Source organism: Thalia democratica, chromosome 7 (genome assembly GCF_965202585.1).
Source record: "Thalia democratica chromosome 7, ktThaDemo2.hap1.1, whole genome shotgun sequence".
NCBI lineage: Eukaryota > Metazoa > Chordata > Thaliacea > Salpida > Salpidae > Thalia > Thalia democratica.
The window spans coordinates 34,086,332-34,113,938 of NC_139171.1; the positions used below are offsets into that span (position 1 = coordinate 34,086,332).

A 27,607-nucleotide genomic window follows, 5' to 3' on the forward strand; every position below is an offset into this window, starting at 1 on the left:
TGACTTTTCCTGACCTTGTTTCAACTCTGCTTAATTTACAAAACTAGTTGTAAAAACCTTGAGTTGTACACTAAAACTTTCAGGTATAATTTTTTTTTAGATAAATTACCTAATTATAATAAAAAAAGACTCAATAAATTTGCCACATTAAAAATTTTAAATAGATTTCTACTTAGCAAATAGTAGTTTCAAGTTTGTAAACAAAAATAATAAATTATATTCAAATTACTTTTAAGTGAAATCTATGTCTTAATAAAATAATTTATAATGAATCTTAAAAAATTATAATAATCAAACTTTATTTTCAAGTTTAAAAATTCAAATAATTTGATAAGAGTAGGATATAAGAAAAAAAAATTTGTCTATTTCATCTAATTTTTGGAAAAAAAAATCAAATAATAAATTAACTTAACATCAATTAGTTACAAAGCTACAATGTTTTTAGTTTATTAACCATTTAAATAAGTGGAAGATACTTTTCTTTAATTTTTCTAACCAAACATTACCTACAACTATAAGGTTAAAAGGTAGTTATGATTAAATTAACAATAAAGTGACTAAAATTAACCTTATGAAAATAAAAAACATAAACTTACATTTAAGGCATTCATATTTATAAAAACAATATGGTTTTAAATATGTTGGTGTAATTGAATATATGAAACTTTTATGTTCTCAACTTGTAAAATACAGCTTTTTCTTTCATAAGAAATTTTAATTCTATTGCCGGAGATTTTATTTTTTTATTCTACTGCGGGGATTTTGTGCTCTGCGATTTAACATCTCTGGTACCGTCTCTGGCCTGATCAGTTTAATTGAATAGAACATTAGTTTCTAGCTGTTTTGTAGAAAGAAAGCATCTATAATTTTAGTCATGCTAAATCAGGGGTCATTTGGTAGTCGCTGGATAAACTTCGAAATTAATTTATTTGCCGGTGGCAATTGTATTTTTTACCTCGAAGTATGTAATACGAATTTCTAACTTCCCGTAAACTGTACCTAATACCTTTTATTTTACTTTTAAAACCCAAGGTTATCTAGTGTGAGTTAAATTGTTTTTTTCTTGCCAGTCAAATTTTAATGCATGCGGGTCGCATTTTAAGTTTTGTGGGCCGCTAATTTACATTTAACGAACATTACCATAAACCGCACAATTGGTCAGTAAGTAACAAATTATGTTTAGTTCCTGGTTTAAAAATTAAAAATAGTATAAAGTTTAAAAGTGGTCTCTGAAGCATGTAAATATTTCAGTTAAGTTAGCTTCAGTGCTCTTAAACAAATTAAATTACTCATGAATACTTTTTTATTCTTCTTTAAAGGTTAATTTGATTACCAAAATAAATAAATAAAACTTTTGATTAATTTGTAAATTAGAACAGTAAACAACAAAAATATTTATCTCTTTCAGCTGAAGATTGTTTAAGATATTTTACTGCAATAAATCAGTAATACTTGGAATGTTAGAAAATAAACATTTTAAAATAAACTAGAAAAAACGTGCATAAAAAAACTGCGTGTTTTGATATAAAGCTAATACACTTGGAAAACACGAAAGACACAACAAGAATATTCAGGTGTAATAAAAAATTATTAATATCTCTAAAAAAGGCATTAACTTGTAGTCAAGTAAAAAATAATAATACAAGTAAGAACAACTTTAGCATAATGTTGACACAGTGTAATTTTAATAAAAACAAAATAAACTTTTTATTAAAAATTAACATTTTAAATAAACTTTTTAATAAAAAAACAATAAAACTTTGTAAGGTTAAAAACTATCTATAGTGCTTAAACAATAATAACTTATAATGAGTAAAAGAATTGAGGAACAAGCCTTGGTTAAGTGAAAGAATATCCTAATTTTCCATTCTCTGCCACAATCATCAGTTTTTCAAACATTTCATCAGTGTTCTTGTACGGTGGCAACTTCAACATGTTCAAACTGGAAAACAAAAACTTATTTGTTTCGTTACAGCCTTCAGCAGCAAAACATTTCATGTGTAAAAATACAAAAAAGCTCCATATTCAAACTTTTGTAAAGTATTGTAGCTAATAAAATTAGCTACAAATAGATTTGCAAAGAAACACAATAAAATCGTAAATAGAAGATAAAAAAATACAATTAATATGTCGTTTATTTTTCTTCATTATCCTTACTAATTGTTGTAAAAATTAAACTTTACCTATGTCATTGTTTTATATCAAACCAATTTTTTTAAGTTGTCTATGTGACAAAATTGAAATATTTAAATAAAGTCAAAATGATATAAGAAAATTTAAACAAATAGCATTAATACACTCACTGAAAGTTAATTTAATTTTAAATCTTCACTATCAATATTTAGGTATGGTCAAGAATAAGCAAATTTTTAGTTTGCAGTGTTACTTGGGCTTTTACAAATCAGTAACACTTTTTTTTTGTGTCAGATATTTCAGTCCCTATTTAAAAAAAAACTCTTCAGCTAAAATAAGGAATACAAACAAAATTTAAGATTAGGACGCAAACTAAATCCCAGTTTCAAAAACAACTTTTTTGAAACAAAAAACTCTACAGTGAATCGGAACTGGCAAATATTCTAACCACGTGCTGGCGGTGGGGAGTCGGGCGGGATCCTTGCTGGCGCACGGCGTCAACGCGAACTTGAAGTGGTGGTACTGGAAGAGGGAGGGAGGCATCCGGGACCTCCCCGTGCAAAAGTGGAGGAGCTGGCTCCTGTTGACGTTGGTCATCCTCCGCACCGCTTCCCAGAACATCACCACCGTCTGATTGGGTAATAGTATAATTATATTTTTTCAGGGTTGCCAAGTATTGTTGAAAAAATTCTTTCGTGTTTTTTGTGACTTTTGTCCAAAATTAAATGTTTTTTTTTCAAAATTATTTCATAATTTTTCAATTTCCAGTTTTTTCTAGGTTTTATAGCAACCTGTTTTCTAAATTAAACACAAAAATTTTAGACTAAAATGGCAGAAAGTTTATTTTTGTTTTCATAGTTTTTTAAAATAAAAACAAAATATTTATTTTACTTATGGAGACTTATTCTTATTTAATTTAAATTTACAGAAATTTATAAACTTACATTTTATAAAGACCTTTTTTCTAAATATGTTAATTATAATCTAGATGTACTTTTTTGTTTTGTAACCAAACTCACCGGGTGATCGAGGTCGAAGTTGTCGTAATATTGGGTGATGGACATCCAGTAGTCCACACTGATGTCCGTGGAACCGGTCAGTATGAAGTCCAGTTCGGTTTCAGTGAACAGTTGCAAGTATTTCGCTGAAAAAATAATAACTTGATTTCTTGTGCGCTTTTGGGTAAGCAGAGTATTTTTAGTCAAGCGCTAAAGTGAAAAGTTATAAAAAATATATTTTACAAAATAAGTTAAATCGAAACTTTAACAATAAACTCTAAGAAGTGCACTGAAGCGTTCTGGTTATTTGAATAAATTTTCTTCTAAAATTTTTTATCATAAACTTTCCTGCTATTTATTCTTAGTTTATATCAAATTCCATACTCATAGTTACATAAAATAACTGTTTTTCTGTACATGTTGTACCAATTTCAAAACTAGTTTTACAAAGAAAATAATTCTATTAAAAAATTCGGACTAGTTAGCAACCTGGCACGACTTCGTAGAAACCGGTCAGGAAATAATCGATTTGAGTCCTGATGGCTCCGGTCATTCTCAGCTCGGTTACAAGCTGCACGTATTCATCCTTGTTGCTCTGCATATTGCAGTCAATAGCAGTTGTGAGTAAACTTTAAAACATCTTGATACTTTTTAAAAACAGTTACATTTCTGTCAGTGATTATTTCACGGTATTCATTTAATTGTTCAAGTTTTTTATATTAGCTTACACTTCTTTATAGATATTCAACCACAGTAAACTTAAACAGGTGCAATGAGCTGTATAGAACATATATTTCAACACAATTAATTTTTTACCTGGGTAACTGAAATTTTAGAACCGTTCGGTAGAAGTTCGATTTCCCTCATCGCGCCAAAAACATCCGTTTCAACCTGAAACGTCAGACCAAGACCTGTTGGAAAAAAAATGTTGTTATTTTCAAAGCAACGTATGAGTCGTTGTAAATATTTGTTTATACTTAAAAAATCATTTGAAACTTATACACTATCTTTAACTTTTTAGACATTCTTTACAAAGAATCGATCGCTAGAATATTTTTTTAACAACGAATTTAGTTTAAATAAAAATAGGCGCCTAGCTTTTATTTACAGTTGTAGAAAACACTTTTTAAATTCTCAAAACAGGTCGGCATCCCTGAAAATCACATTTTTTAGAATTTCGAAGAAAAAAACTTCTTTCACACACGCGAGAGCTCACCCATGCCGGTGATGTCGTTGTCGAGGATCCACTGCAGGTTTTTCGCGTACTCCTCGTCTATGCTCGCCACGTCGTCGTAGTTCACCTTGACGCCCAGCAGGTGCTTGTAGAAGGACCTGGTGAAGTGCACGTCCACCAGCTGCCGGTAGAACATCGCCAGACCGAGTATTTGACCCGCGAACCTGGGCATCGTGGATTTTTGTGAGGCAACAGGAGGGTTGTACAAAAAATATAATAAAAACAGCTTCCGGTAAATTTTTGCGACGCGTTTCGCCACGATGAAATAGTCAGTCTTACGGAGTTTTTTAAACTAGTGAAAGTTTTTTAAACTAGTTTCGGTGCTCTTGTTACTGAATTTAACACCGTATTTTTGTTCTAAAATATAAATTGAAGTTCTCAACTTATACAGGTATAATGAAACAGATCTTTATGATTTCATTTACAAATTCTAATACTTCAATAGTTTGCCTTGTATGACTCTTCAGTTATAACTTGAATCTTATTCAAACAAAATACTGTTTGAATAAAACAAAAAAAATGACTAAAAAGCCCTACACGGCAAAACATCGTTTTACATTCCGAACCTGTCAACAAAACCTCGGTAATTAGTTCATTTTGAACAAAACAAAATAAAGCGATGTGAACCAACCTGAAGTAGTTGAGATGATCGGGGTTGATGGACGATTGGGAGTTGGGTTGGAAAGTGCAGCCGTCGGCCGATTGCGAGAACAGACCGTACTCCGGGTTGACGATTTCGGCCAGCAGGACATTGAACCACTCCCGCATCACTCCTTCCCCCTGTGTAAAATGCATCACTTATTACGTCACAATACGTTTTGGGGTATTGTTTTTATTGTATTGTGATTCTATTGTCATGGTCTAAATTACAGAGACATAGACCACAGTTATAAATTACAAAAAACATGTATTCATTTTTGTGAATTTTAAACTTCTATAATTATACTTTTACATGGTTTAGATAGCTAAAACTCGTAATCACATAAAGTTTTATTTGTTTAAATAATATTTCAAAAATACTGACCACTAAATAATAATTTAAGATAAAAATTTCTGAAAAATATAGTAAACAATGAACTTTACCGCAAGATCAACAACAACAGCATCCGAGACAATCCTACGACCGGTTTCGTCCTTATTAGGACTCATCAGGCAGGAATAGTCTCGAGAAACCGCTATTGTGATCTTAAACAAGCGGGCTTAAGTACAAAGTACTGAAGCGACCGTTTGTGGGTAAAGTTGAAAAAAATGATTAAGCTTGTTTAAGATCACAATAGCGGTTTCTCGAGACTATTCCTGCCTGATGAGTCCTAATAAGGACGAAACCGGTCGTAGGATTGTCTCGGATGCTGTTGTTGTTGATCTTGCGGTAAAGTTCATTGTTTATTATCGATTGCATAAAACATCTCAACTTTGTTGATGATGGCCAAAATAAATACTGGCTGAAAAATATAGCAAAAGCAACTTTCAGAACATCATGTTTTCTTAATAACAATTAAAAAAAAAGTTTTAGAAACTTAAACAAAAAATGATAATGCTAAAACTTTTTATATTATTGAGTTTAATTTATTACTTTTATACATAAATTAATTAACTGGTGCAGACAATGCTAGACTAAAGAACAGAAATTTTGAACATACTATCAACTTATTTTCTTAGTTTTAAATTTAGGCAAAAGTTTTTACTCCTACGACTTTTGAAAAGTTCAAGTAACTTAGCATTATGCAAATGATTAACTTAATATTTTTTGCTCTATAACTCAGTATTCCGCTCGTAAATGCATACAATTTCTGTTTATTCACTAACAAACATACCATGCCTTCCTCATTGGTGAACTGAACGCTGAAGCCTCTCCTCAACTTGCGAATGTCGACATTTTCAACTGCCTTGCAGCTGTCCGTGAACACATCTTGCCTGTTCACCTGAAAACGAATTAACTTTTATTATAACATTTGTCGGTATGCATGTTTATAAGTGGTTTAAGTTACAGTTTTTGATAATGAAAAAATTGAAAAAAAAAATTTGTTTTAGTTAGGAAGAAAATAGGTTTTCAAGTTTTTTAATGTAAAATTTTCATGGAGATTTGGTTGCATCTTTGCAAAAAAGTTTAAAACTTTTATTAGCACAAAACTAATTGAAATCATTTAACAATATTCTTATAGAGGGCGAATTAAAACTAAGGTAGGTCTAAAAAAAAAAAAAAAATATATATAAAACTTTAAAATTTATATATATATTTACTTTAAAAATAATTAACAAAATCATTTTTTCTAGTAATACCATCATTACACATAATTTATGTTTTAAAACACTTAACAAAAAAATTATATATAAGCTAAAACTATAATAACAAAAAACTATATATAAGTTTATTTAACAAAAAACATATAACATTTTTTTTTCATAATTGTACAAACCTGTAAAGGTACAATGTTATTGTGGTCAATGCTGGCAGTGGCTTTGAGGTGGTCATAAAACCATTTGTACCGTTTCTCAAATTCCTGGGCTTTTATAAGAGGAAGAAACGGCTCCATTAGAAGCTGGTTGTCCAACAAAAAGCAAAAGTACTGAATGTTAAAAAGTATCAGTTTTAAAATTAAATTTTTTAATATTTAGACTGAACGAAATCAACACAAGGATTATACAACAACTAAATGTTTTAAACAATGGACTGTAAAATACTAAACAAGCACCACATAATTATCTAAATTTGTATACAAACAAATAGAAACAGTAGTAACATAAAAAAAATGATTAAAACTCACGCTGAATATTATATCAGGTTGTCGAGTTATTATTTTGTTCATAACTAGTTCGTGCTTTTTCATAAACTTTTCAAAATCAAGCTCGCTGGAAAATATGTATAAAGTTAATGACAAAATTAAAATTTATATATAAACATACAGAAGAATGCATATGAAGTAAAATAGACATACATTCATTACAATACAAACATTTGGCTTTGGATTATGAATATGGTTATAATTTTGAAAATTATTATAGAAATGAACTATAAACTATTATCTCATTAACTAATTCATTATTTATGATAAGTGTTTCAATTGTATACTATATATAGTACGTAATTTTATACATAAACATAGTAACATAATTAAAAGTTAAAATAATATGTTCATAAAAATAATTAAAACTAATAAAAAGTTAGTAATTTCAAAACCCTATTTTAAATTCGATTCACAATATAACAGCTAAACATACAAATAAATAAAAAGTTTTTTGAATAATATTTATTATCATAAATTATTTATTATTATTTGGTTAACTTTTAAAATATTAGTTTTAAAATATCATACGTGTTTTGCTGAAATACAACTAACTTTAATTTTACAACATTATATAAATACGCAAAACTAAAAGATTTTACTATAAAAAATATTTTACAAAAAAGTAAAACTAAAAATTACAACTTGTATAAAAATTACAAAAAAAGAAACAAATATGAATCAGTAGGGATTTATTTTTATCTTTTTTCTGGCGTGACTTTTAATTTCATGCCCGCACCTACAAAACACACCAACTCTTTTTACATTGAAACTGTTGACTTACACTAGCTTCTAGAAAACTGCAGACAAAAATATACAAACACACCTGTGATCTTGTTGACTTGATGGTCGCCTCAAGCCGGCAAGCGCTGAAGTCGAGTTCATGACTGACACCAAAATCGACAGTCTTTCGCTCATAACTGGCAATAAACCCGGTTCATCTGGCAATATTTTCAGCAGATTGTACAATCAATAGTTATTTTTATTCTAACCAAAGTTATCACTATAAATATTTAAAACTTGAAAATTGTTGTTTGTATTAACCAAATATTGAAGAATTCTAATTTACACATTAAAAAAAACTTACAAAGCAATGAAGTCAATGTTAAAATTCAAATACAATTGTTAGACGTGTAACCTACAACATTCACACAAACATGCTGATGACTCATTGGTATAAATTTTTGTAAATATTGGTGATTAATTGTGTTAAACAATACAATCACAAAGCTTGTTATGCAAAGAATTGTCAGCTCTAATATTGTATAGTTTAGATAAACAAACAATATATCTGTTAACTTAATCTATTTATTTTAATACATTTTAATTTTTTAATATATATCTGTTTATGATAATACATTAGTTTTGATGAATTCAAAAAACTATGTGTTTGACACCCTTATCAATATAATAAAAAATAGTAAATATCTACCATTTATAAGTATTTAGGAAATTTTAAATTGTACGGAAATAATATTTTAAGTAGAATAATTAGTAATTAATTTTAATTATTCAAATTAATATAATTTTTATTTTACTATGTAAGTAAAAGATTTGATTTTATAAATTTAGTAGCAATTTTATTAAGCTAAACATGCTTGAGCTTTTTTAAACAAAAACTTAATTTTATTGCATAATTATTTTATTAAGTCATTTTGTTGTAATTAAATTCGTTTGGAACAATTACTGTTGTTCGTTTTATATTTTAAACTAGTAACAAAGTATTTTATGTCGATGAAAAGAACTCGACAAATATTTAACAAAAACAGATGTAGCTTTAATTAGGTTTAATTTATAGTAAACATATTGTCAAAAAACATCATACAAATACAAATTAACATATAATTATATGTTTTTTAATCTATCTAAAAAACGACAAAGTTATACTACATTTAAAAAATAAACTGTTTTTTTTTGAATGACAATTAATTATGTATATTTTTAATAATAAGCTAGTTTTGCAAAATTACTCCATAATCTGCTATGTTAGTTTTTTAGCAACAAGTAAAATAAACTAAGAAATACTTTGGATGCTTTGTACTTTTTAAAATTAAATGATACTTTAAGATAAACAAAAAAAAACATCACATTCCATTATATAAGAAATACTTAAAAATCCTCAGTCATTAACTATGTTTTATTTAACCAAAATTAAATATATAACCTAAAACAACTTCATAATTACTAAAATATACTTATTCGAGTTATTGGGAAAAGTTTGTATATTCACTGACTTATACCAATTGAAAAACTACGTATAGCTTTTTTTTAGATTAGAAAAAAAAAACAAAATAATCTAGCTGGGTTTTAAAAAATATACTATAATTTGCTTAGCGACTACCATCTTGAAACTTTAATTTTTTTTTATAGTTTATCATACCTCAAAATTGTAGATAAGGTATAAAATAAAGAATATCTATTACAAAAATTTATAAAAAGTTTTTAGTTTTTTAGTTTAGTTTACAGTTTATAATCCTTTCGATAAAAAAATAAAAAAATATGTTGAGTTTATTTGAATATTTAAAAGTCAACTATATTAACTATTTTTTCACAAAATTCCTACATGAAATCCTTATGATATATAATGAGAAGAAACCTAAAATAGCATTTACTTGTCTATTTTAAAAGTGAATAAAAACTATGATAATATTTATTGTTTATTAACTATTTTTTCATGATTCTTTAAATCAAAGGTAGTACTATAAAGAAAATAACTAAGTGTTTGATATCATTGAATTTTAGTATAAGCTGATTTGAATAAGTACAAACACAAAAATTTAAAACTTTATACTTGAGGTTGAAAACTTTTAAGATAAAAACGGCTAATAATCAATTTAAACCTATTTTTATTTACTCATAAATTATGTAAAATAAAATACAATATTTTTTCAGCTCACAATACGTTTACAATTTTTTGAAATAAAAAGTATAAAAACTGCTACAAAAAATAATTTGAAATGAGTATAAGATATAAACCAAGTTTTACTACTGTTTGCTTATTATATTTTTATTTGTCTTTATTTAATTTGATATACTTTCATAATCAACTATTCTTCTAAAAAGTTAAAGAAATCTGTTTAATGTAAATAAAAGCATTGGATGCAAACTAAAACTGTTATGGAGTAATTTTGCAAAACTAGTTTATTATTAAAATATATAATTATTTGCGATTCAAAAATAAACAGTTTGTTTTTTAATGTAGTGTAACTTTGTCGTTTTTTTATATAGATACAAAAAATATATTTGTTTGTATTTGTATGATGTTTTTCGACAATATGTTTACTACAAGTTAAATCTAAGTAAAGCTACATATGTATACTTTTTATGAATTGATTTATCTAACATGTTACCTACAACAAAAACTGTTTTATGTATAAAAAGTAAGCTAACTATAGTAACTTCTAAAAAAAAATTACCTTGATTATTTTCTTCATTATGTTGTAGTTCAGGTAGCAGCAAGTTAAACCAGTTGTCAACAGAAACCCACAACAGGGAAAAGTTTTTCAGGCAACTCAGCGATGGATAGACATCTGGTCTTTCCGTTGTATCTGTAAAATAGATTTTATGAATTATTTGGAAAACATTCAACTCTAACTTTTAAAGTTTAAGCTTATAATTTATTTTACTTATTACATCAACTGAAATAAAATCTATTAAATAGGAATGTTAATTGTTTTAAAAAAGACTGTTTACAAATAGAATATATAATGTTTTTTTTTTACTTCTAGTCTAAATATCTGAAAAATTTATTACTTTCTTACATACTTTAGTTCTCTTAAATAATTGCATAAAATGACTACTTTATACTTTATATTTATTAAAAATATGCAAATATATTAGTAGAATTTTTTTAGAAATATACTCGTACTTAAAATTTAAATTTTTCATCAAAAGAAAATGAATTTTTTAATAAATTTTACTAAAGTACTTAATGCTATTTGTTACAACTAGGCTTTTTATTTACTTTTGCTTGAGAAATTAAATGGCCGTTTTTGTTTGTAAATATTTACAAATATAAAAAAAAAAAGGAAAACAAATACTTATTTTTTCTGATGTTTGCTTATTGAAAATAAGTTTTATTTATTGTTATACATAATGAATTAAAACATAACCATAAGAGTTTAAGTAAAAATAAAATCTTGAATTTTCATGCTATTAACTTATTTTAAATATTGTTAAACATTAAATTAATCAACAAATATAAACATAAGACAAAGGATTATTAGAAAAGCGATATAATTCGGAATACCTGATTGGTTGAAATCTAAATATCCTTTCAGAATTCCCATACCTTTCGTAAGCTTACAGTTCTGAAAAAAATACATATAAATAAATCTAAATTGGGTCAACTATTTCAAATCATGGTTTTCTAAATTGGGCAATAGCCTAAATTTTAAGCGATTTTAACCATCAGGGGGCTTCAACTTGTAATGCGGCGAAAAAGTAAATGGGTAACTTAACTAACTAGTAAGGGATGATTGTTTTTTTTTTTTTAGTTTCAGCCAAGGCGATATTTATAAGATGAATTTAGGAAACCCTGTTTTATATTATTTTCTGTCTATTTTACTGTTTTTTAATAAAAATACGAAACAAAACTGTTTTAGATGTTGTCCAATGAAAATTTTTAAAATTAAACTGTTTTGAAAAAACGGGGAAAAAGTGTGTAATTTATACACGAGTGTGAAGTTAGCTTGAATAAAAAAAAATGTCTAAACTTTGGATCTAATTATTTTCCTTATCTTAATAGCTAATTAAAAACTTTCTTTTATTCTAGAGAACGGTCCTTTGTCTAAAAACTAAAAAAATATCTTTTGGATTAGGTTTTCGTTTTTTGAGTGGGGCCCCTTAGATAAAATTGGGTTTTTAATAATTTTTATTTATTTTATGAGTTTGAGTCAAAAAAATAATTAATATTAATTTTTTTTTCTAAACCTTCTTAATAGTATGTGTATAAACGGCTATAATTTTTTTTTTAGTAACTGTCAATATTTTCTACACTTTGGCCTTAATTGGGTTTTTTTATGAATTTTTTAATTTCATGAGTTTGAGTTCATAATTCATAAAATAACCCAATTAGGGTCAAATTGTACAAAATAGTAACAAATAGTAAAAAATAAAAGACTATAGCCGTTTATACACATATTATTAAGAAGGTTTAGAAATAAAAATTATTATTAATTATTTTTTTAACTCAAACTCATAAAATAAATAAAAATTATTAAAAACCCAATTTTATCTAAGGGGCCCCACTCAAAAAACGAAACCCCAATCCAAAAGATATTTTTATAGTTTTTAGACAAAGGACCGTTCTCTAGAATAAAAGAAAGTTTTTAATTAGCATTTAAGATAAGAAAAATAATTAGATCCAAAGTTTGGACATTTTTTTAAAATTTATTCAAGCTAACTTCACACTCGTTTCTTATACAGACAATCTAAATATTGGCTGTCTAAAACCACAGTGAAATACATACTATAATAATTGTTACTATTTTTGCACTTTAGTTATAATCAACAAAAAAACTTTAATATTGATTATTAAAACGGTTATAGTAGGTTCTCTTTTTTTTCTCAATTTGTATTGCTAAACTTATACAATTTAATTGAATAAACTTACAAGCGAACTTATGCAGCTAGAAACACTTAAAAGCTGTAAACTGATGTCACAAACACACTTGCACAATTTTTCAGCGATCATATCTATGATCAGTTTGTCTTCGAGAGATTTCAAACAGTCTAAAATCTGTAAAAAAAAATTATTATGAGTTATGAAGCAAATTATATGTAAAAAAGTATTTGTTGCAGTATCTTATGTTAATTAAAACAACTTTTTAAAATTACGGCAGTATTTAAAATACTCATATAGATATTAGTACCGTAACTAAAAAAAGTAAATTATATATACTTTTTAAATTGGAATATAATTTTACACATTTGTTAATCCAGTAATAAATAAAATAAAGTAAAATGTTAAAAGTAACTTTTTTATAATATATACTAAATAAGAATGTTTTTTAACCTTAAAACTTTTAGAAGTGTACCAATCACTTTTAACAGAAACTTTTAACAAAACTTCTAACCATAAAACAAGTTTCCTAATTTTCTATAAGATAATATTGTAATAACTATCAGCTAGAAGACGCTTTAAACGCTGCTAAACATATGTATAAAAAATTAAATTAAGAAACTATATAGCTTTATTGTTTTGGACTACAATTAACTTAATCAATATTGCATAATTTACTTTTAATAGCAGTTTAAGGGTTGTGTTTTTATTGTAGATTTTGCGCTTACTTTCATCATAATAAAGTGAGCATTACACAATTATTTGTGAGATATATAGTTTACACCTACAAGAAATAATCAAAATTCTACGTATTCTACCTATTCTTAGTATGGATAATCTATTGAATAGAAACAGTTGTAGATATTTAGTACTACTACTAAGGCTACTTTTTTAAAAGATACGTCAGATATTTTTATAAAAAAAAAACTAAATAGCAATACAAAGTATAAGATTGGTCAGTTACTGTCAGCATTACCAGCTTTTTGTTATAAGTTCATACTATCATTAATAACTTTGCATCAGTATTTTTTTAGTTATGAGCGAAAATTCAAATTTTTTGATCAAAACTAAATTCCGGGCCCTTTAAAATGAACATTCGAATCATTAAAAATAATCTTATTAAGTGTAAACTACAACGTTACAAACGATTTGATTTTTAGTCATTAGATCTGGAATACAAAGAATATTTACTCTGCTCAAAATAGTAAATAATAACCCACTATAGCATAAACAGCCTTTAAAAAAAAGGGCAAGATTCACTGAAAAAGTTCTTTGTGGGCCAAATTAAATTTAAAAGGTAATTGCTGGCGACAAAACTTTTTTGAAAAATTTACAAAGAATGAAACATAAAATAAGTAGCAGATTACGAGGGGAACGGGTCAGAAAAGCACGGGTGACACTTTAGCACGGTGTGACACTTTAGCACGGGATGACACTTTAGCACGGTGTGACACTTTAGCACGGGGTGACACTTTAGCACGGTGTGACACTTTAGCACGGTGTGACACTTTAGCACGGTGTGACACTTTAGCACGGGGTGACACTTTAGCACGGCGTCACTTAAGCACGGAGTGTCACTTTAGCACGGGGTGACACTTTAGCACGGTGTCACTTTAGCACGGTGTGACACTTTAGCACGGGGTGACACTTTAGCACGGCGTCACTTAAGCACGGGGTGACACTTTAGCACGGGGTGACACTTTAGCACGGCGTCACTTAAGCACGGGGTGACACTTTAGCACGGGATGACACTTTAGCACGGCGTCACTTTAGCACGGAGTAACACTTTCGCACGGCGTCATTTTAGCATGGAATGACACATTTGTTTATGCTTATATGTTATGTTGAAAAATATAAAAATAAACTATGCAACATAATACTACAAGCTTTTAATATCTTTCAAGTTAAAGCTTCAACTAAAACTTTGTATTTAATATAGAATTACACTAGTTACTCTATGGCAAACCTCAACTTAATAATAACAATACAAAAATAATTTTAAGAAATCTATCAAATCATTTTATTAAGATATTTTAACTAACGTATTTAAATATTTACTATCTATTTTACTATTTTAAACGTAAAACTACTTGTTTAAACCTAGCAACAAAAGTACCTAGCAACTAATAAATACTAGTATATTAGTAAATACGTTAAATAAAAGTGTAAATGTGTAAAATTTATATATAGACTGCAACAAAAGTAAATAAAACTATTTTACAATTTTCTCTGTCTATTTAGGTTTTCTATTCTTTTAAATTTTAAGAAATAGTACAATTTGAAGTTTGATGAGTAAAATTTTTATTTGATTATTTTAAGCCGATTGTTTCAAAAGTGTTTGTACTCATGTTTGCATTTTACCATCTGCCGATATTGTTACTTTTATACATGCGGGTTTAGCGTTTAACTGACTTAACACGTTATTATAAGATAGGTCGTAGATAGTTTCTTAAGTTACTTTTAAATTAACTTGACATGTTAATAAAGTCGATGTATTAAATCCGAATTAAACTTTTACTATTAACTTAATATTTTATAGGTGCTAAACGAACTATTGTTTATTAAAAAGGATTTAAAAAACAGTTAACTATTTAAATTTAGACTAGTTGTAATAAAATCGAGTCAAGGAAATGGTGTATTTACAATTAATAAACTGCGAAACATAAAGATGATAAAAAACTAAAGAACATGAATGCCAACTAATCGAAATACCGAATCAAAGAAACAGAACACAAAATTTTCGTTTAAACTAAATTCTTGAACAACTGAGCAAGATAATAATGGCTTAACTGTGCAAAAGCACAGCCAAAATGAGCTCATAACAACGGCAACAAGTTACTGCCAAAACAGTACAATAAAATGAACCCAATAAAAAGAAAAGTAATTTTCCCCGCTAATCGACGCAAAGCCGTTGCAGTATTTATTTATTTTAAGCTTTTTATTAAAAAAAAATTTGAACACAATTTAAATGTAAGGTCTAAAAAATTTAACAACATAAATATAAGTAAACAAACTTAATTTGATCATTCTACTTTCTAAATTAATAACTATTTAAAAGTCATTTAAAGGTAAAATATAATAAAGAAACTTTGACAAGTCTGACTGTGGACTCGAAAAATAAAATAAGAAACCACTTAAATTATTTTGTTAAATGTTTCAATTTTAGTTCTTTTGTACAATTTATTTTCTTGCTTAAGTTACATCACAGACGTAAAGAGTTATTAAAACTAAATAAACTTTAGATTAATCTAAGATTTCAACGAAATTTAATGCATTATTTATAGCATTAACATATTTTGGTAAGTGTCAGTTTTTTTAAATTTTAAGTTTGAAAATGTTTTTATTTATATTACTTTGAGCACACACAAAGTTTAAAAACATTTAAGTTTTAGCATAATGTTTTAAAAGTTCATCCTTGGTGTGTTTATTTTATAGTTTGAATGAGTTCCACCGCCTCAAGTATTAAAGAATAAATTAAAAACTAAAGCATGTTAGTATTCTGCAATTTTTTTATTAAATAAGTTATAATTAGTTGTAAACCATTTTGTTAATAATACTATAGATTTAGACATTGTGTTTCTCATATCCTTATATTTGATTTAGCTTTTTTCGTTTTTAGTCTTTATAGTTAAAAAATTTAAAATGTTTTGAACATAATAGAAAGTATAAGGCTTGTTTATTATAGGATTAATTTTAACACTTAGTTCATGAAGTTAGCAGTTCAACATTAACATTATTATAAGTATTAGTGATTAGTTCAAAATAAATGTTTCTTTTATTTAAACACATAGTTTACTTATACGTTTAAGCTGTGAAAGTAAAAGTAACAATACAAGTTCTTGTGTTTAAAGAAAGTGTAAAAGAGTTTATGTTTTGTTTGTTTATGTTTTGAACAAGCTAGTATAGGTTTAAAAATGTATGTTTTGTTTGTTACGTAAATGTTATTTTAAACTTTAGTACTAGTTCCTAGTGCAAGTCCAAAAGGACTTGTGAGTTCGGCAATAAATGGAATTCCACTATCAATCAAAGGCTCATTACCAAAAGAAAAGTCATTGAAAAGAGCTGCAATGTAAGTAAAGTTCATTTTAGTACGGATTTCAATTTGTTTAAATTAGTATCAATACCTTTTGGACTAACAGCTTTATTTCCAAAAAGTGCATGATTTTTATTGTTTTTACAAAACAAAATTTTATTTTAGTATAGGCTTTAACTTATACCAGTCAATATCCTTTAGACGTAGAGCTTATATTTTGATAAAGTGTTTATTATTTTGTATTTTCATATAATTAAATTACATTTTAGTGTAAGTTTTAGCTTATACCAGTCAATATCCTTTAGATATAGAGTTTTTATTTTATTTAGATTATGAGTTTTTGTACTTTTAAAGTAAACCAAGTTAAAAGATAACCAAGTTTAAAAGTAAGCTTAGTAAGGTTAAAGGTTAAAGTAAGGTTAAAAAAAATTAAACTTAAAGGTGCTAGAGGTGAGCCATTGTTTCCAATTCCTTTGTGGAGTCAGTACGAACGAGTACTTACAAAAAGTGATCGAACGAACAATATTGCTGAAGCAGCGCATCGAGCTTTGTACGCAGTATTAAATGGAAACCATCCAAATCTGTGGAGTTTTATAAATATTCTGAAAACGACTCAGATTTCTCGGGATATGGGACTAGAACACCTTCTGGCAGGGATAAAACCAGATCCCAAAAGAATAAGGTTCAGACAAGCAGATGAGCGTCTGTTTTATCTGGTGTCAAGTTTTAATGAAAATAATAATATACTTGAATACCTACGCGGTATTCAATACAATTTTGATATAGATTAAATGTATATATTTGTAAATTTCGTTTGTGTTCGTTTTTATAATAAAATTTAGTGCTATGCATAAATTTTTTATTATTATTTTACATAAATAAAGTTATTTTAAACATGTCAGCTGAGCAAAGTAATTAAATAAAATGTAAGTAAAGTATTACTATATTATCAACAGAAGTAAAAAAGAATACAGTATAAGTACATTTATATAATTAAGGATTTTTAAAACTAGTTACCATTTGATTTACCAACTTCTTGTTTTTCAGTACTTATTTTTGTTATTAAGTATAGTTTTTCTTAAAAAATACAGGCCACTAAAGATGTTTTCTAACGTTTTGCTACCTACAAATGATTTTTCTAAATATAGTTCGAAAAGACTGCCAAACTTTGTCTTACAATTTACATCTTACTTAAATAATATTTTTATTAAAAATAATTTTGGAAGACACACTCTTTCTTGAAATCACACTTCAAAGTGCCTAAATTGCATAATTAACAGCATGCTGGTTATATAAATTAATTTTTAAACGTTTTATTAAATACAAACTGTACACGTATTTGATTAAGTTACTTAAAACTATCGATGGCGCTTAAGTGTCACTACGTGCTTAAGAATCATTTTGTGCAAAAGAATCAATCAGTGATAAAGTTACACTCCGTGTTAAAGTATCACCCCGTGCTAAAGTGAAACCGTGCTAAAGTGACACTCCGTGCTAAAGTGTCACACCGTGCTAAAGTGTCACCCCGTGCTAAAGTGACGCTGTGCTTTTCTGACACCTACCCGATTACGAGATAGCAAAAAATTAAAAAAAATGTAAACTTTATTATTGAAAGCTTAAAATTTATTATACAGTTATAGTTATTTTTAGCTGTAAAAAGAGAATTGGAAAAAGTCACTATTGTTAGTGAGCTGTTTTGATCTATAAATAAACAATAATCTTAGAACTATATCTTTTACCCAAAGGTGAAATTTATCTAACCCCTTCTCTTTAATACTAAGTTTAAATTTTCTTAATTTCTTTTTTTTTTTGTTTCAAAAGAAACAAGGATATTAAACATAAAATGTTTTTCTTAAATTAAAGTATTACTTTACATCTTTTATCATTCAAGTATAATCTTTTTGTGTTTAAAAAACTATAAATCTTTTGAATAAAAAAAATATTACACAAAAAACATACTCTTTTCAGTTCAAAATCCTGTCTGTTTACTGCAAGGTCAACAAAACTTGACACCACTTTATAAACATTATCTCTATTTCGACTGACCAGATCAGAAAATATCAACGACACGGCGACTCCATAACCACCCTATAATTTCATAACAACTGTTGAAACTGTAAACATTTTGACTGTCTAGTGCATTAAAAGTTGATCATAATTTAGTTCAAAAAAAAAAACGTTTTACAAGTTATATTAGTTTATCTTGAAACCACAAACTTCACCCTTGCACCATCACTGACCAACCTTCAAGCTAAGAGCGAGCGGAGTCAACCCGTCCTTGTCGCGCGATATCTTCGGGCTTCTGCTCAACAAGAGCTCAATGGAGCTCCTCTGGCCAGTTGAGCAGGCTGTGTGCAGCGGCGTTTGGAGGTTGTCGTTCAGCTTGTTTATGTCCGAACCTGCTGCTATCAGCGCTTCCATTGACTATAAAACAATTAATTGTTTTTAGATAGACTACTGAAAGTTTAAACTACAGTGAGCTTGATTGTTAAACTGACGTAATAGTTTGATGAAGTGTAAATGTAAAAGCAAAAAAAAAAACTTTAATGTGGCCGTTTCTAGCTGCAGAGTGCAACGCTGTGTTACCGTGAGTGTCAGTTTTATTGACGTCTTTTATGTGAAACAGAACCAAGCTGAGAATTTCAGATCTTCCGTTTACCTTGAAACAGTGCTCATTTACATATTAACTATTTTGAAACAATTAATATGTACTTGTTTATTTAGTTTATCTTGGAAAATATTATAACTATTTACTACTTTAAATTTAAGTTAAAACTACTTTAAATATAAATTGTTTTAGTACTTAAAAAATGTTTTTCAAGTTTTAATTTTAGAAACATATCTAATTATTTAGAGATTCTTAAATTTTGTATTACAAGTTAACCAACAGGTATCTAAGTGAAAGTACTCTGCTTTCATTAAATGAATGTAAAAATACACCAACAAAATCGATTTAAAAACATCAAGAACTGATAAATATAATAGATACAATAATTACTATAATAAAAAGTCTTATTTTGTATAAAAATACTATAAGCAAATACTTGAAAAACATATAATTTATTAACTGTTTTATATATCAAAATATTTAAACACTTTTACATAAAATACATGATTTGAATTATAATCTTTTTTTTATATTCATAAACGTCTTCTTTTGTTAAAACTAAACTTTAAACAACATATTTACTGAAGGATATTTCAAGTAAAATATGTCTCTAAAAAAGTTTTACAAAAGTTAATTAAGTATGATTAAAAATAAAAATAATAAAAGACACCATTGCATACTTCCCTTGTAAAAGTATAACAACATAAACTTTTAACTGTTCATATTTATATCTATGTTAACTCTAACTACTTAAACATGTCTGAATTGTTCATAAACACCAAACTGACTGAAGCCCAGTGAAGCACAGTTCCACCGTCCGTACCTGATATATTTGGATCTGCTCCGTACTCCAGCAACCTTTCCACGCAAGATTTGAATCTTCAAAGGTTCAAATTTGTGTTTAAACGTTCTTTATTTTTTAAACTACCACAAAACAGTCTGAGAAATTAAACACTTACCCGTTGCGTGAAGAAATGTGCAAAGGAGTGTGGCCTGCAATGTCTTGAATGTTCGGATCAGCGCCTCTTTTCAGCAGCACCGTCAACGACTCGGAAAACCCTGTGCTGAATGAGTTTTGTGTAAAAGATAAATGAAATTGTAGTGATTAAAAGCAGCTTACTTTGCAGCAATGTGCAAGATCGTCCTTTGTACATTGCCAAACTTGTGGTTGATGTTGAACGTTGAGTTCTCAAGGAGTTCATTCAAAGACCTGTGTGTATGCAAAATTTGTTAAAACAATTATTTTTTTAAATCCTCATTTAATTAACCATTTGAAAATTTGATTTAAAGTTATAACTGAAAAAAAAAAGCTAGATGTGAGATACTTTTAAATAAATTTAAAAAAAATGTTTTTATAAAACATATATAAGTTCCCCTTATTTGGTACCAACAGATAAAAATTTAGACTAATTTACTTAGCCTAAAACAGGGGTCGGCAGGCAGTTGGTGATCGCGGGCCAAATTTCAAGTTTACGAAGTCCTCGCGGGCCGAAGTTTTAGTTTTAGTGACATTTGAATAATCTTTTGGTTTTATTTTTAGTCACATTATAGAAAAGTTTTACTTTTATTCACCTTATCATTATAAATGACTACATAAAATGCTAATTTAAATAAACATTTACTAGAATAAAATTTACATTGACTAATATACTTAAGTGTTAATAACTATGTACTTTCATAAGCATTAATAAGTTAAACTTGATACTTTTGTAACTTTACTAACAACCTAACTCTTTATAAAAAACAAATTTGAAAGACAATTTATGGGTTACTTTTATATATTTGTTATACTATTAACCCCATTTTTCATATTTCTAAGAATATTTACTTCAAAAAAATGTTTTTGCGTGTTAAATAGTTTACATTCATTAAAAAATTTAATAATTAGTTAACTTAATAAAATTAATACCTGTTTGTATTCCAGAAAGCTAAAACAAATTCTTTAACATAATTAATTCTCGAATACTTAAATAAAATATCTTATTAGTAACTAGTCTTTTACATAGTTGCCACTTAAAAAGCAAAAATGTCTGAGTTGTATCAAACCAGCCTAAGTTTATTAAAAGTTGAAAAAACTAATAAATCGTTGTTAATTAAGCTTAAATACCTAGTAAAAATATCATCATCATCAAAAAGTACACAAAAAGTAAGAAAACAAGAAAAAACTACAATTAGTAAACTACACTACAATCATAAAAACTATTCTGGAAATTAAAAGATTTCTTTAAAGTATTTGAAATAAAAGTTTCACACAAACTCAAGTTTTTAAGCTTTTAAAATAGCCTGTTTGTGTAGCAACCCAGTTAAAACAAAGTTCACAGCATAAAGAAATAACGAAAATTATTAACAGTAAATAAATTACATGCCAAAAAAACTTACAAGTCAGCTGGAATGGACAATTAAGTTTCTTAAACAATTTTAGCAAAAGTATTAAACTTTATTTAGTCATTAACGAAATAGAAAAACTTGTTTTTTTATTAAGCATTATAGCAATTCCTTATCTGCAATAAGAATATTGCATTTAAAAATATTAATTGCAAAATATAAGATGAGCTACAAAAAAAAATAAAAAAAGTTAGTTAGGAGTTATTGCGAGAAACGATAAAAAAACAAATCACCAAAATCAGTTCCAACAAAGCACAAGAATATCTTTAGTAACTACAGAATTATCAGAAAAAATTGTTTAGGAAAGTTATAAAGTAGCAAAATTTATTATTTAAAATGAGATACCGTTTATAATTGAAAACTTTTTTAAAGAATTTATGTTGGTAGAAATGAAAAACTTTTGTTTATTTCTTTAATGACAACAAAAGGTCGTATTTAGGAAATGCATTAAGGTTATAAAGTCGCATAAATCAAATTAAGACTTTAATCAATATGTTAACAAGAGAACACTGATAGAAAAACTATTGCTCATCTGAGAATTTTTATTAGAGATGTTTATACTAACTTTGACATTTTAGTAGAATTTCTTGGTTTAGTTCCAACACGAAGCACAACAATCGGTGAAATTTTATAAGTAAAGCTGTAATGCACCAATACAAAGGTTTTAGAAGTACAATTCCTTTAGAATTTCAATTTATTTTAGTATAAAGTTTAATTAAAGTTTATAATGTGTGTTTAAGAATATATCAATATTAAAAAACACTGTTAAGCTACTTTAGTATATTTTTTAATAAAGAAATGTTTATTTGCTAAATTTTTTGTGTCAAATCGAAATTTCATTACTTTACATTGAAAAATTGTTTAAAATTCCAGGTTTATTCAAAAAATCTCAAATTCAAGGTTTTTTCCAGAACTTTTAAGCATTAATTTTCAAGTTCAAAGCTTTTCCGGGATTCAAGTTTTTTTGGCAACACTGATTGTTCACACTTAAATGTATACAATAATATAAATAATATATTGAATTATATCAGCTGCAAGACTTAAAATTTAACATATATTATAACTCAAACTAACACTGTGGATTGAGCAAAACATACATCATAAGTTTAATTTGCCACTCTTTCAAGCAAAAAGCCAGCCTAAGTCAACAAAAACATTTCTGATATTTTTGTATACAAAAAACAGTTCTAGCCAAAAACTTATAAAATGACTTAGTTGGCTTGAGATTTGGAGTCTACAAATAGCGAGAGTCTAAGTGTGTGTCATTATTTAGTTGTTTATTAGCTTGAATTTGAACTATTTTGATTAACAGTGTACAACCTTGATAAATTTACCATCCCTAAGTCTAGTTTATATTAATTAGGTAGCTCTAAAAATCAGCAAATGTGTGTATTGATATGCAAGGCATAAAAGTTAACTTAGTTTTACAAAAACAATGTTTGAAAAATGAAAATGTATACCTAACAAAAACTATATTAATTTATATCATATATACTGTTTTAAATGTGTCTGTACAAATTTAGATGATACATGTAGAAACAACAATGTTAGATAATTATGCATAAACTAAACTTAGACTAACAAAAGTATTAAATAAAAAGTGGTTTAAAATATGAGCATCTTTTTAAGTTGGTGTGCATATAAATTAAATTAAGTGCAAAGAAAACTTCTAAAAAATTAAAATGTGTCAAAAGAAAAATTAAAAAAACCTTATTTCTTATTACTATGTTATTTTAAATATTTTTACATTAAAATATAACATTTACAAATTAAAAAATCTATAAAAGAAACTTAGGTATAAAAAACAGTGAAAAAGAATATCTAAGCTATAAAGAAATGACACTTTAGTTAATTACTGTGAATTACTTTTGTACAAAATGGAAAACACTTGCATTTAGTTTATTTAATAAACAGATATTATATAACTAACTTATTAAGTTCAAGCACTCTTTACACTCTTTTTTCAGATAATTACTTGCTGTTGTAAAAAAGAAGTTATTATGAAACTCAGAAAAATATGCTGTTAAAATGCTAATTTGTCTTTTTCACATTATTAAACTAAAGCAGTAATTTCTTCAAATTATTTTTAAATGTTATACAAAGACTTAAAACCAAACTAATCAAATTAAATCGAGTTACCAAAAAAAATTTAACTTGAAACATATTTTTGCTCAGCTGGCCACATTTACATGCTCGCGGGCCACAAAATTTTCTTTCGCGGGCCGCATTCCATTCAAAAAAATAACGTTCTCGCGGGCCGCAGATTTACCCTTTGCGGGCCGCAATTGGCCCGCGGGCCGCAGTTTGCCGACCCCTGGCCTAAAACAAGGACCAAAATCTTAAACTTAAGTTAAGATTTGGTAGAAAAGTTATCTAAACTGCATATTTAAAATTTAAATAACTACATTTGTACAAACTTGTGTCATAAAAAAATACAACTGATATAAACAGTATCAATCAAATTCAATAAAACATAAGAGTTTACTTTTTTGAATATAAATATAAGTCAAGTGTAAGACAACATAAAAAAGTATGAAAAATAAAAAACTGTTAACAAAAATATACATTTAAAATACTTTAAACTAATTTTCGTTAGTATCTTTAAAAAAAATTTGCAGATTAAGCAGTTGATATCATATCATAAAAATCCTAAATTTACTTATTTGTGTATAATGAAAAATAATATTTTACATACTTTTATGTATTAACCATATCAAAACATGTTTAGTATAGTTTTTTTTAGCTTCAACATATTTAAAACTAACCTGTGCATATTTTGGAATATCATTGGAAGTAAAACTTTGACAGCAGCATCATTGTCTAAAATATATTAAGAAAAATTATTTAAAAAAATAACCAAATACTGTTCCACAGTGTGGCAAGCGTATTGACTGTTTTAGTGACTAAAAAATTAAAGAATAGTTTTATTTAGTTGTTTAGAGCTGGGTTTAGTTCTACACTGCTTTAAGTATACTAAAAGTTACGTCAGGTTAAATGTAGAAAATTTTTGCTGTTATAAAGTTAAAAAAAACACGAAAAATCCTAAAAATTTTGTCAGAGTTAAGGCCTACAGCAACTGTTAAAAAACAACTTAAAAGCTTTTATACAGATGCTTTTTTTAAGCTTTTTTAATTTTCTTCGGCTTAGTGTTAATAAAAAAAGCAAACATTTTTGAATATTTAAAAGAAAAAGTTGTTTATTTCTTATATAAAAAACTGTATTCTTTCTGAAAATTCATAGATAATTTTGGGGCAATATAAGGTATTTTTAAGAGTTGAATATTGTTGGCATATCTTTTTTATTTCTTAGCACACATGACGATGTATCTAAATACAAAATTACAAAGTTTCCAATCTATGGGTATATAAATACTTTTTTGGTTTATGAAAGTGATACTTTGATGCATGTTTCTTTATTTTTCTGAATTTTTTTTTTTTTAAATAAAGTCTTAAGTTTTTACTTAAAAAAAATTTGTCTTGTTTTTTGATATACAGAACACCATTTTTAAGAAAAATAATAAAAATATTTTTGTAATAAGTATTTTACAAATTTTTCTGTAACTTTCTGCAAACTAATTTATTATGAAAACTTTAAAAATTTTTATTCATTTTTACAATGTTAAAAAAAAACTTGTTGTATTTCAACTTAAATCACTTCTGAAATACTTGAAGCAAAAAAGTAACAAAATAAATTTTGAAACAAAGATCAAGTTCTATCTAAATATTTAATTTTTAGTTTGATTTTTATTCAGCTTAACTATTTTTTATAGTCAATGGCTGGGCTGCTTAAACCCCGTTTTTAGCATACTATGTGTTCGTCATAATAGCTTAGAACAGTTATAATAAACAACTTCATTATAAATAAGATTCAAAACATTGCGCGATAAGAACTAAAAAAATCCTTTTAATTTTGAATTTTAAAATAAAACTACCTTCTGGTAATGACACTGTTCTTGCTTTTCTTAATGATCTAGTAAGGTCATAAAGTTTTTGTTTTGGGCTCCACATAGCCCACTGATTTCTAACTTACAAAGTTTTTATGTTTTATTTTTTAGCTAAAACAATTATAAAAATTAATACTTGACTTTTAAAACCAGATAAAAACTAAAAAATTTATCTTATGAGAAAAATCACCAGTCACTTGTCTGAAAAACAGTAACAAAGTGTCAAATTATTTTAATTGTTTAAAAATAAACTAATTAAAGGGCATAAAGTAATAATAATGTTAATAGAATAACAACAAACATGTGTTCTGTTACAACAAGAATATTTTCTAGAATGGTAAGGCACAAAAGTTTTATTTATATTTATCAGAAACCTTTAAAAGTCGTTACACTTAACAAAATCGGTTAAGTACACAAATTAAATTAATTGAATCTTTGTGTTTCTTAAAAATATATATATTTGTCTGTGACTCTGAGCTACAACCTTCACACTTGTTACTTTTTAAGACTTTAAAATTTACTCTGTTAGTTGTAATTTATAGTTGCAAAAAAATTAATTAATTAATATTTAAAGTAAAATTAATAATATTCATTTTAATTTCATTTTTCACACTATAAGTATAGCTTAATATTTTGAGTACAACATTAATAAAATAAAATGCTTTTATTTTTATATAAACATACAGCTGCAAGAGGTGTAAAATGCAATTAATAAATTATTAGATATATATATTTTTTTTTATTTAGTATTTTTTTTACTTAACATAGAAAATTACTAAACTAAAAAGTTAGCACATTCAAAATATTCAAAAATTGTTGATGTCAAACATCTGTTTTTAAACAGACCACTTAAACATCATGATAAAAACAATCACAAAAGAAGAAGTCTCTATATAGTACAATGATAGACTTCATCTGTCCATTACTACTCAAAAAAAAACTATGAACTTAAAGTTTGGATCTGAAAGGAAGATACCTGTTTAGGTTAATCAAGAAAAAATTAGCCTGAGTTTATAAGAAAAAAAAAACTTTTAATGATAAAACTTGTTTGAATTTCTCTAATTGAGTTTTTTAACACATGAGTCCTTCTACAACGTTGCCACTCTTTTAGTCAACAAAATTTTCTTGAGTAACTAAACACTGCCCAAGTGACCTTAAACTGCCCTGAGTCACCCTGAGTTCTTTTTAAATCCTTTAAAAAGAAAATTTGCCTCTGGCGCAGACTTTTTACACCTCATGTTTATTTTCTTCTTAATAATTAAAGAAAGGTTGTATATTAGGGGTGGGCAACGTAAATAGTTGACGGGCCGGATCCAGAAAAATATAGTCCTCAGCGGGCCGGATCATTTCAAGTTAGTGATCTTTTGGATTCAGCTGGATCCTTTTTTAGATCCGGGTTCCATTTCAAACATATTATCCAGATCCGGCTAAATATTAATTTTAGACAAAGATCTGGATCCGAATGGAAGCTAATTTTAAAAAGATTTGGATCCGGTTAGATGCTTATTGATCAGGTATTTCAGAAATTTGAATCAATACATTAATTACCAAGGTTTTCAAGTATGAAATTTTATGTTAAATTTAATTAAGTATTCATAATTCTATATATGTTATAACTCTGGACCGAATTAATACTAGTTAGTCCTAAAAAAATTATAACTTGGTTAATAAAAGTTACTCGAGCCTAACATTTTAAGCTAAAACATAAACAAATTGCTAACTATTCGAAATTAATAAATTTTGGAAACCCTTATCTGGAGTTTATAGTGATAATATTTTTTTCAAAAATTAACAAACAATACAATATTAAACTTCAGTTATTTAATTTAATTAAGCTAAAGAAGATTCATTACATTTTTTTGCATGTATAAAAGAAACAAAACAAAAAATAATTCTGATATAATAAACAGTTTTACCATAAAAAGCA

The 27,607-nt window shown here is 26.8% G+C and overlaps 1 protein-coding gene across 1 annotated transcript; it reads right to left on the reverse strand.

The window, feature by feature from the left end:
- Nucleotides 1-1,670: 1,670 nt before the first annotated feature.
- Nucleotides 1,671-25,791, reverse strand: LOC145840159 (E3 ubiquitin-protein ligase HACE1-like). Its single transcript, XM_082947309.1, has 22 exons — nucleotides 25,669-25,791; nucleotides 24,503-24,557; nucleotides 20,473-20,562; nucleotides 20,312-20,416; nucleotides 20,141-20,231; nucleotides 19,287-19,403; nucleotides 18,989-19,168; nucleotides 18,704-18,832; nucleotides 12,763-12,888; nucleotides 11,398-11,458; nucleotides 10,565-10,696; nucleotides 7,975-8,089; nucleotides 7,131-7,215; nucleotides 6,783-6,932; nucleotides 6,180-6,287; nucleotides 4,997-5,145; nucleotides 4,348-4,529; nucleotides 3,948-4,042; nucleotides 3,621-3,726; nucleotides 3,153-3,277; nucleotides 2,582-2,763; nucleotides 1,671-1,942 (listed from the first exon to the last, which is right to left on the reverse strand). Exons 1-22 carry the CDS (start codon nucleotides 25,742-25,744, stop codon nucleotides 1,840-1,842), a joined length of 2,562 nt encoding a protein of 853 aa, XP_082803435.1. The 5' UTR covers nucleotides 25,745-25,791; the 3' UTR covers nucleotides 1,671-1,839.
- Nucleotides 25,792-27,607: the final 1,816 nt, after the last annotated feature.

Bases quoted from the DNA above. Each gene is read 5' to 3' on its own strand.
- LOC145840159 (XM_082947309.1), bottom strand. From the start codon at position 25,744: ATGTGGAGCCCAAAACAAAAACTTTATGACCTTACTAGATCATTAAGA. The intron at 18,833-18,988 runs GTTGGTCAGTGA...ATGAAATTATAG, and splicing joins CGCTCGCTCTTAGCTTGAAG to GGTGGTTATGGAGTCGCCGT. The intron at 6,933-7,130 runs GTGAGTTTTAAT...TTTAACATTCAG, and splicing joins AACCTGATATAATATTCAGC to TACTTTTGCTTTTTGTTGGA.